Source organism: Sinocyclocheilus rhinocerous, unplaced genomic scaffold, assembly GCF_001515625.1.
Source record: "Sinocyclocheilus rhinocerous isolate Xijiao unplaced genomic scaffold, SAMN03320098_v1.1 scaffold1405, whole genome shotgun sequence".
In the NCBI taxonomy this organism is placed as follows: Eukaryota; Metazoa; Chordata; class Actinopteri; order Cypriniformes; family Cyprinidae; genus Sinocyclocheilus; species Sinocyclocheilus rhinocerous.
The window spans coordinates 2,089,056-2,100,638 of NW_015645543.1; the positions used below are offsets into that span (position 1 = coordinate 2,089,056).

The 11,583-nt window shown below is 35.5% G+C and overlaps 2 protein-coding genes across 2 annotated transcripts in view; both read right to left on the reverse strand.

Moving 5' to 3' along the window:
- Positions 1-8,176, reverse strand: part of LOC107706434 (unconventional myosin-Vb-like) — a 54,413-nt gene extending 46,237 nt beyond the window's left edge. The window contains exon 1 of the mRNA XM_016510145.1: positions 7,737-8,176. Within this exon, the coding sequence (XP_016365631.1) occupies positions 7,737-7,763 (27 nt within the window). The 5' untranslated portion in view covers positions 7,764-8,176. The remainder of the gene's footprint in view (positions 1-7,736) is intronic.
- Positions 8,177-10,876: 2,700 nt separating this feature from the next.
- Positions 10,877-11,583, reverse strand: part of LOC107706466 (cilia- and flagella-associated protein 53-like) — a 4,377-nt gene continuing 3,670 nt past the window's right edge. Inside the window, exons 7-8 of the mRNA XM_016510179.1 lie at positions 11,216-11,318; positions 10,877-11,135 (exon numbers count right to left, since the gene is read on the reverse strand). Of these exons, the coding sequence (XP_016365665.1) occupies positions 10,892-11,135; positions 11,216-11,318 (347 nt within the window). The 3' untranslated portion in view covers positions 10,877-10,891. The remainder of the gene's footprint in view (positions 11,136-11,215; positions 11,319-11,583) is intronic.

Here is an 11,583-nt window from a genome sequence, read left to right on the forward strand (position 1 = left end):
TTATGCATAAAACGCTAATAATTTTGATTAGTGATTAATTGCATCTGTGTGCACGGAAAACACATTTAGTCTGGTAAGCATTAATATTAGTTAACTTTTAGTTTGTGTTTTTTTCTTTATCATTTTAATTTAGTGATTTAATTGAATTTCTTTGGATTTACAAATCCTTGGGAACTTTTGGGATAACGCAAGTACACAACTGCATGAAATATATCACACTGTGCAAGTAGTTTTTGGATATTTTATGATGAAGATGTTACATATTGTGCCTTTAAAATACAATGCGTGTATAATGTTTGATGGACAATATTTGGCACAATGTAAATACAGCTTATATACAGAAAAACACATTTTCTAATCTAAACCATGGTCATAAATGCTGGAAAAAGCACACTGTATGTGGTAAAATCATGTCACATGACATAAACGGAGGCCTAATTCTATATTTATGAACATAGTGAATGAACAAATGCCTCATTACCAATACAAAGACAACATAAAGAACCACATTATAGGCTCAGGAGGGGTGAAGCCCAATGAAACAAGAGAGTCTATTTGGTCCTACCTCTGTTTTAGGTTGGGGAGAAACACTGGCCCCCTTCATATAATTAATTAATTAACACTAATTAATATCACTTTGTGCTCCCGTGCTGTGCATGTCCTATTTTTAAAAGCCCAGGCACACAAAGAGAAAATCCCCATCAAAACACACCCATAGTGTCCAGTCAATACTGCCTGTAATGTTTCTTTAACTTGGTGTGGAAGAATTCAGTTGAAGGGAAAGAATGCATGATTGGCAGATTATGTAAGATTAGGGATATGATTAAAGTTTTGACAGCTTGTAATGGCTACATCATTCTTTATAGCTGCCCGAGCACATATTATGACATCATAACAACTGACACCATAAAAAGACTGGATCTTCTAATGACATGAATGCTGTTTCATTACATTCCGTCATCTAAGAAACCTTGCGTATGCAAATAAAATCCAAATAAAATAATATTAGCTTAGCAACATGCTAACACATGATCAGAATCAACTGGGAGTGTCTCTTACACACTACACACATTGTTAATGGTGTCTTCAGTCAAGAGCACTTCATCCATACATTTGTGTTAGGATTCTCATAGCTTCATAACATTAAGGTTGAAAAACTGATGTCACATGAACTATTTTAATGATGTCCTTACTACCTTTCTGGGCCTTGAACGTGGTAGTTGCGTTGCCGTCTATGCAGAATCAGAAAGCTCTCGGATTTCATCAAAAACACCTTAATTTGTGTTCTGAAGAACCATGAAGGTCTTACGGGTTTGGAAGGACATGAGGGTGAATAATTAATGACAGAAATTTCATTTTTGGGTGAACTATCCCTTTAATATAAAGTAGAATTATTATACTAATACGCTTCTATAAAAGGACTCAGTCATTCACAGGGATTTTCACATCACATGGATTAATCAATACTGGTTCCTCAGAGAAATGCTGAATTGACTGAGAAACTTGCTCATCAACTATTTCCTGTGAGTCTGGAAAAACTAACATGGAAAATGAGTGCACTGAAGTGATGGGAATTCTAAAGAATGTACGGTGAAGTACAGTATCAGAAAAAGGGCTCGGAAAAACTCCTTATGGGTTTCTCACACTGGAAATCCATTATTTAAGCATAGCTCGCCCCAAAATAATTTACTCGAGTGTCATCATAAAAATGTACGGCTTTCTGTATGTCTTTCTTTCTTGTGGAACACAAAAGAAGGAATTTTGAAGAATCAAAATTGGACCTCATTGACTTTTCATTGTCTGGACAAAAAAAAAAAAAGATATATTATTATTATTGTTGTTGTTTAAACTATAATTATGAAAAATTAAGATATAATATTGATCTAATATATATTAAGATATGTATTATGGTTTTAAATTATAATTATAGTAATGAAATGTGCTTCAGTTTGAAACTGACTATAGAGTTATTTAATAAATTTGCATCCTTTGATTTGTTAATCACACTAAGCTATGTCAATTATTGTGCAGCCCCATTTCTTTATTTTACATCCTACATAATTAATCATTAGCGTTTCATCAATTTGCAAAGCCCCTTTTGGGAAACCCTGTTCTAAATGATGACAGAAAAACATGAATGGCATGTCTGATGGAAGACAGCCTTGGATGCCACATCTCAAAGCCTTAACAACAACCGCAAAAACATAAGCAGACAAGATAAATGACATTGCATCATCTTTCATGCAGTGGCATTTTTGTATGTCTAAAAGTCTTGCTTTTAATCTCCCTATTATTAACCCTCATTCTGGATTTCTCACAAATATTCAGAACACAAAAGGAAGTAGCATGCATGACGAAGCTTAAACGGAAAAATCAATCAGCTGAAACCGGTATGATCTTTGAACCATAAAAGCTGATACTGCATGAAGAAGCAGTGACGGAATCTCTAATAAAAGCCAAGAAGGGAAACCATTAATCAGACTAGAAACTCTCTTTGGTGTGTTTAGCATGCATGCCATTCCACACCTCATCCTGTCATCGTGTGAGCCTGACTGCTTTGCTAATTGTTCCAATGCATTTCCTGCCACCGTAATGAGATGGAACTTCTCATCAGAGTCAATACAATCAGCTACAAGTTTGCCAGGGTCATTTACAAGTGAGGAGCCTTGCTACCAAGATACAGGAATGACTGTCACACAGCACTCACCTCAGCAGAAGTGGCCAAACTGCATCATTTTGATATATGTGAGTGCTATATTGACACAAATAATACAAGCAGTTTGTGAAAAAGTGTGATACTTTTGTTTCATTATCTCAGAGTCCGAGCTCTCAGTGTGCTGATCTGTTGGGCTTGAAGGACACCGTAATAAAGGCCACAGATAAAGAGTGGAAAAGCTGTTGTGGTGGGAGGGAGCTGATGAGGAACTGAGGAGAGACCTGTGTGACTGGTTTTGCATGGTTTCTTGTAGCTGCGTAACGAAAAGGCCTGGATCCACGTCAGCTGTTTAACTGAGCTGCGAGTGTTTGCAGCAGCTGTAATGATTTGATTTTGGTTAAAAAGAGAGATCAGAATAATCGTAGCACACTGTATGCACTGTAAAACTGGGTCTAAAAATTGTGGTTAAGGAATGTATTTGTCCTCAAATATTCAATGCACTTTTGTTAACCAGAGCTACCTGTTTGACTAAACAATGGCAGATAGGGGAGGGCAGAAAGATCAGTAGTGCTTGGAAAACCCGTCTGGAAACAACTTATTGCGCAAAATTCATAAAAACAGCATATTTCACCTTTAAAGTCAACATGAAACATCATTCGCAACCTACTTCATAATGTGGTGTATTTCAGAGTAAAACAGGATATTTACAGTATTATATTACTTACATTACCATTCAAACATTTAGGGTCTGTATAAATTTTTTTTCAGCAAAGATACAAGGACATTTTCCAAAAAAAAGAGACAGTACAAAAACGTGTAATGTTACAAAAGATTTTCATTTCAAATAAATGCTGTTCTTTTGAACTTTCTATTCATCAAAGAATCCTGAAAAACAAATGCATCACGGTTTCCACAAAAATAAATAAATAAACAAATAAATAGAGCAGCATAACTATTTTCAACACTCTCATAACAATAAGAAATGTTTCTTGAGCATCAAATCAGCATTTTATAATGATTTCTATAGGATTATGTGACACTGAAGACTGGAGTAATGTCTGCTGAAAATTCAATAAATAAATTACACTTGAAAAGATATTAAAGTAGGAAAAATTCAATTGTAATATTTCACGATATTACAGCTTTTACTGTATTTTTGATAAAATACTGTAACTGCAGTCTTGGGTACCATAAGAGAATTTTCAACCTCAATTCTTACAGTTGAATGTTTGAATGCTAATGTAATTCAAAATTAGAAATTACATTTTGAAGAAAAATTCTGAAGACAAATTTTTTTCTTTGGAATATAATGCACCGATACATTTTATTATTTTTTTTGCAAAAAGAACAGCATTAAATATTGACATCTGTGAATTCATGTTGACTTCAAAGACTGCTTGAATGAAAAGCTAAAAACATTTATTCACATTTATGAATAACAGTACTTACTAGAAATAAACAAACTTTTCTTACATCCCTAGTATATTTCTGCTTGGGAATGATGGATGTCAGGAAGTCTCAGGTTTCCCTGGATTCTCCAGACTTTCCCTTTAGGCTACAGGGTAAAGGGTTAGTACAAAGCTCTGTGTCTCTCTAGCCACACCCTGATCACTGTCTGGCAGCACACTCACAAAAGCCCTACAGGGAAAGGTCAGGTGTTTCCTGGAGAACGCGTTATACTTTTTTCTTTTCAACCTCTTTGTCCACTGTCCAGGAATAACTGGCCGATTGTCTGAATCACTGTGAAATCTGACACTAGTGTCTGATTGTGATGGATCAGGAGTGAGGCTTTGTAGCAGGGGTTAACAGGTGAGCTGCCCTGGGAGACAATGAAAAGTAACAGGAGGAGAGCAGGTGCACTAAATAAATGTTTCATTGCACCCCTTTTCCCAATTCTGTATACGGACATAATAAAAACTAATTGGGAGGCTATACTGCATTGCATCGCTCATCGCTGCAGCTCAAACAGTAGAGCACACCACTAGCAACACCAGGCCATGAGCTCGAATCTCAGGGAAAGCAAGATCTGATAATGTGTGCACCTTGAATGCAATGTAAGTCACCTTGGACAAAAGCACCTGCCAAACGCATGAAGGTAAATGCATTTAGAGATAAGGTACATGAAGGTACTTTTTTTTTTTTAACACAAAAAGGTGCATGAACATTACAATAAAAGCCCTTTAGTGCTTCTCTCAGATTTCTCTCTCCAGCCCTCATAGAGACTCTTGTTTCTGCATCAGTTACTTTAGCAGTGGCTTTAACCGAGCCATGAGTGAATGGAGTGTGATCGCACATCCAGCCCATGCTCCACTCCCCCTGGACCTGCACACGACTTGTTTACCTGCCCAGAGGCACTGAGAGACCTCAACAGTGACGTAACATACGGTTTAATCAAGGAGATGCAGTAACAGGAACAGAAGACCATAGAATACAACAAAAAGCACAGAGAACAAAAATAGAAAAGGGGCGTTTTTGTTGAAACAGCACAACAGAAGAAAAGACGGCTCACAAGTGAGTCTACTTGGGGCTAATGACTCTTTTTGTCCACCCCAACAAATCTAGGTTGTGTTGGGGTCAATTCAACAAAACCTCCCACTAAGGAGGGGGGTCGAAACTTAGGCAGGGGTGCATTGTGTGCCCCAAACTAATCCTCTTTCTGAGAGCAATAACCAGCGAAAGACACAAAGCTCCAACAACAGACTACATAGTAAATTACACACTCAGCATTAAACAATACGATGCAATTTAAAACAATTTATAAAATGATTTGTCATTCAAAATGTGCTTTAAGTTACGTTTAGGTGCACATCTACTTCTTTTCATGAGTTCTTTAAATGAGACCCCCCTAAACATTATCCCCTGGTTTCACAGACAAGGCTTAAGCCTAGTCCCAGACTAAAATGTAAATTTGAGCCGTTTCAACTGAAAGAAACTCACACTGATTGATCTTAAAATATGTCAGTGCCGTTGTTTTGTCTCGAGATGCACACCAGTAATGTTTTTTTAAGGCACGGTTATAAAAATTACTCAAGTGTCCTAATTGAACTATGGCTTAATCCTGGTTTAGTCTAAGCCCTGTCTGTGAAACCAGGCCTATGTAGGCACGGGCCGATTACCGGTTTCAAGGTATACCGCGATTTGAAAATGTCACGGTTTCAAAACCGCTAATATTTTCCGTTGTCTTTATTTTTCTTCTTTTTAGGAAACAAATCAAAGAAAAAATAAGCAAATTCTACTGTTCCTAATATTCTGTATGTTGCTCAAAAACAAAATATATTCTGTTCAGCAGAAAAAAATGTAAAAAAATTTTTTTTTTACCCAGTCATTAAAAAATATCACATTTTAGAGCTGTAACGACAATACCGTGAAACCGTGATATTTTTGCTTAAGGTTATCATACCGTCAAAATCTCATACCGGCCCATACCTAGGCCTATGTGTTCTTAGATGAATGATAATATTAGATAAACATCTTATTTAGTAAAAGCAAGTTCGTCTGAGAAAAAAACACATGGTAAATTTGTTCCTTGGTCTTCCATACAGATTATCAAAAAAAAAAAAGCAGATTATTAAGATTAATTAGGAGATGAGAAAGAGGGGGTTGCCACAGAGTCCAATCCAGTTAAACAAGGATAATGCCTGACTATCTATCCCCCTTGAACCAGTGGCCTACACGGGAAAAATGCCTGGCTGTCCATTCAATAGTATTTGTTCTCAGTGTAATCGATGACACACATGGGCAGGGTGGTTATGATGACATCACTGGTTTGGCCATTTTATGATCATTGAGATAACAGCACACAAGCTAATAATATACGACCTGAAAGCTGTGGAACACTTTTAGGGCAAAATATCTGAACAATACCAGAACACAAAGGCCAAAATAAGGGACTGAACTGGTGTAATATGAATCCACCCTTATGGTGACTCTGTGAGAACCAGACTGAACTGAACAGTCTATCCACGGCTGTAGACTGGAGAAAAAAATATTCATTTTGCATACAAGCCCAAACAACTTGGAAAGACTGAGTCACCTGCAGCATTAGTATGTGACCATAAATATGAGGCTATACCAAGGTATTTCCTAGTCTGTAAAACCATATTTAAATCTAGCTTTCCCAATGTAAAATATATGTCCATGAGAGGTCAAAATAGAATACAAATAAACAAATATCAGTTCATATTTGTGGAATTACAAGGCATAACTGCTAAGTTTATATTACTTTTTCCAGTCGTTTTGTACCAATTACTATATGATAAAATATTTTACAGTTAAATAAGTAGATTTACTAATTACATTTTTCATTATTCATAATAAAACTTCCTAACTATGGAAACCCTGAGAATAAATGTACAATGGTAATATTAACGATCCCAACCAGCACAAAAAAACGAAAAGATTTAGGACTAGGGATGTAACGATTAACCGCGAGCCGGTTGAAAATCGATTAAAATATGTGACGATTCAAATCGGTTGAGATGCCAAACAAATCGCGATTCAGTTAGGGGTAGGAGTTTATATGAATGTATGTCTGAGGGGAACTTACTGTCTTTCGATGGTATTTTTTCTTTTCCTCTTGCCTCTGTATAACGCATATTAAAGTTCATAAGTGCAGCGCTGCTTTGTTTACAGCGGAAACCACTATATAGACAGCATTATTTGACAACAAAGACGCATTTGAACGCGCTCAAAGATGCTGTCTAGATAGGGAGCTCAATTGGTTTTCGAAACACAGCGAACACCGAAACTACCTAACGTTACAGACCGAAACCAACAGAAACACACACCTGTCCGCGACACTTCCCTGTGTTTATAGGAAGTTAAAGGCAGTTAAGCAGAAATGCAGGGCGTCAAATAGTTGAATATTACCTTTTGTGAGCTTTTATGATGCTTTGAGATAAATTAAAATATTTCAAGCTAGTCATGCTACATTAAACGAGGATTTAAGATTGGTGAAGGCGTTTCGCGTCGTTTACCTCACACAGTAAATAAATTCTTATATTACCGTTCACCTGTCTCATATTATTAACTATTTATTTAGCTATTTCATGGTGAAATAAAACTAATTCCAACAACTCACCCTAGAGTACAGTTCAGTCACAGACATGATCCCAAATAGAGCAGCTCCCACCTAAACTAGTTACATCAGCACACGTAAGGTTAATATATCTCCGTTTGAATACGATGATATTCCCAACAAGTTTTATAATCCAGGTTTCCTGTGTCTTGTCACCACTCCATGTCGTCCTGTCGAGCTGGTTTGTACTTTTGAACTCCCTCTGACTGCTAATGTTAGCGCGTTAGCCGCGCCTGATCACGGCAGGTGTCTGTCCCCATAATTGAAGTCGAGTTGGACAAGCCCCTTTCATCTCCTCCTCCATATATTAAAAATCAAGTTCAAATAAGCGATGACCACGACTAATCACTGAGTCATAATAATGACTAAAAGGTACTGCTACATATGAGGAAAAAGTATGTAATTGTCAAAAAGGAGTGAAGTTGCTTCCCTTCTCCATGGACTCTACTATCATGCTGTCTGACATGACCGCAGTGGCAGAGGCTCATGGATCACTGGCACAATTCAGTGTCTACAGCGACACCCTCTGGCCAATTACAGCACTGCACTAAAAATCACATTGTGACGGAAATGAGAATGTTGTGGTTAATTCTAAGTGAAGATTTAAAGACTTCTAAAGAAGTGAAGATTTTTCTACTTAGACAGCAATAAGAAAATATTACTAGTGCATTTTTAAAGTGTTTGCCTTTGTAAAAGTGTCGTTTACATTTAAATTAGTTCTGAACACCAAATGAGGAGAGATGCAAAGCTACAAGCATTTGTCTCATAGCTGTAAACGAGATGTAAATATACACGTATGTGTGAATGACAAATAATGATGTCCAAAAGTAAAAAAAATGAGAACACTTTTAAAAATCTAAAAACTTAATGAAAAAAAAAGATGAGGGCCTAAAAGGATCCTCTCTAGTTTACTTGTCATATGACAATATTTTAAAATAAACCAAAATCATAAACAAAGGCACTTCCTTTAATAAATCCAATATTTTTTTTCCAAGTTTTTCTTTATTCTTCTGTATTGCACTTCTGCTCTAGCTTGTGTACCACTAGCTTACTGAAAACTTGCCATTATATACTGTGAATACTAATAGCCGCGTTTGGGTCTTATGATAAATTGTTAGTGTTGGTTTTCATTTGTAAGTCACTTTGGATAAAAGCATCTGCTAATTGACTAAATGCAAATTTAAATGTAAAATAGCTGGTTATTTTGTTTTTAAGAAATAACAATATCAACTTTTTCCAATAATGTAATTTTTTTAGAGACTGTTTCTTTTCTCTGGACAGTTATTCCATACATATTTGCCTTTAGACCAAACAATAATGTCAAAAGTAAAAATTCTACATTTACTTTTAAATCAAAAATTGAATAAATGTTTCTTCTAGAAAATGAGTATTCAAGTCAATTTTTTAATTAACTGCAGTCTTATTTACCTTTTTATTTATAATTTTTGAATGGCTTAATAGATCCAGACAAAATATATATTTTAGCATTTTAGATTACATGAATGTTTACCCCATTAAATTATTATAACTTTAAATTACTTTTTTGTCTCCATCTAGACCTGGAAATACATAGTGTTAAAATAGTCTACATATTACACAGTATAAGCTATTAAATGCAAAGAAACACATCATTGCACCAATATTACATAACTAATTGGGCCCATTTCATACAATGTGAATTTGAACACAAGACTCTATATATACATGTACTTTCTTGTGTTTCTCAGAAATATTTGAGAGCAGAAGCTGCCTTGAATAATCAGATAATGGCTTAATAGATCCAGACAAAATATATATTCAAAGAAACACATCATTGCACCAAGATTACATAACTAATTGGGCCCATTTCATACAATGTGAATTTGAACACAAGACTCTATATATACATGTACTTTCTTGTGTTTCTCAGAAATATTTGAGAGCAGAAGCTGCCTTGAATAATCAGATAATGTGGACTGTGTATGCTCAGTGTCTGCATCATTAATCAAAGACACAAAGCTGAGCAACACAGCAGCCTCTCTACTCTTATCTGCAAAATGCAGAGTGGACACAAGCCACGAGTAAACCATAGGATGAAACATAAATTCAGAAGGAGAAAAGCCTAAGTACTGTTCACATCCTGAATAAAGACAGAAAAAAACACATTAACAGATGCATGAACGTGTTTAGCTTAATGTATTTATTCATAAAGCTGTAACCTGTAACTCTCAGTGGACCACATACTGTAATTAATGTGATGTGGAAATCTAAAATGAAAGAGTAGCAATGCCTGACCTACCTTGACATAAAGTTCATGTTCACGCATCTTCTTTTAGAAATTGTACAAATATCCACAGACACAATGATCATCAGAGCTGTTGTATATTCCTCATGTCATGCTTAAAAAGATTGTATAGCGTTACTTTGCCGAATTTTGTAGTCTCAAACTGGCTTGGGTAAAAGTTAAACTTGTCTGAACAGCCAGGTGAGAAAGAAAAATGACAAAAATGACATCAGACCAATTGCTCCACACCCATACCACTCCTAGGTAAGGTATTGGGTGTTGACTAACTTCTTCACCATATACGAGCTGTCGTGGTATTTGCAGAGTCAAAAGTTTTCCACCCACTCATTCACCCACTAATCATTTAACCCAGCAGCTTATTGGTCTAAAACCTTGTTGCTAAATCATTATGGAAATAATCTGCATGTTAACTGTGTCATTTTTTAACCTTAACCTTTTGACCTCTTTTGATACTATGTTTCATAGCAATCCTGGACAGTTTCCCATTGTTTTTAATTAGATGCTTGGTGTTAGAAGCATTGTATAAGGATGTCTGACTGACTTGCAAAAAGAGGACACTATTCACAGTCTATTCATTGAAATGATTAGCTTTCTTTAAATAATTAACTTTTAAACATGCAAATATCTACCTCAAAAACAAGTTAATCCAGTCAGACTTGTATTTAAGTCTGAATACAAACTTTAGCACAGGGATAATGAATCTGATCACAGATCACACGAATGTGTAAAATATACAATATCTAGTTATTCAGAAATGAGCATGTAAGGTATTTAAGCATGGAAGTTCACTGAAAGTTTTTTTTTTTTTTTATATCATTTTTAGGATATTTTATACTCATGCTATGAATAATGTTGAGAATAGAATGTGTTGGATTTATGCCAACTGTGCACCAAAGTTGGAGCAGGGGCGCTCTCGTCTCCTGAAGGGATGAACTGCTGTGGTGCCAGATATTGGCCTTGAGAGGATGTCCTGGATCTTCTTATTGTACTGCTCCTGGTACCATAGACCCCTCTGGAACTCGTGTTCTTTCTCAGCTTGTTCTGTTTCATGAATGCGCTGGCGGTGCAGCATCTGAGTCAATAAATCAGCCTTATATTCTTGAGTGGCCTCCCTTAAACTGGAAATGTAGGAAACAAAATATTATTTTTTGTATGTAGGTATGATTAAGTTGAACAACTTTGACAGACAGGAACCTACCGAATCTTTTCTTCTTCATTCAGCAATTTGTTCTCTTCAAGGATTCTGTCGAGCTCCTCTCTTTCTTTGAAAGGCTCAGCCTGTTTCAGCATATTCTCATTTACTAAAGAAAGAGAAAAATAGCACTGTCATAATATATATTTTATATTAATATAATAATCATAATATATCATATAATACATTATATATATCTTTTAGTGTTTGTGTGTGTGTGTGTGCATATATATATATATATATATATATATATATAATGAAATGTTTTTGTAGATAAAATATATAATATAAAATAAAAAAATGTATATATAAATATATACAGCATATATATACAGCATATATATATATATATATATATACGCACACACACACAC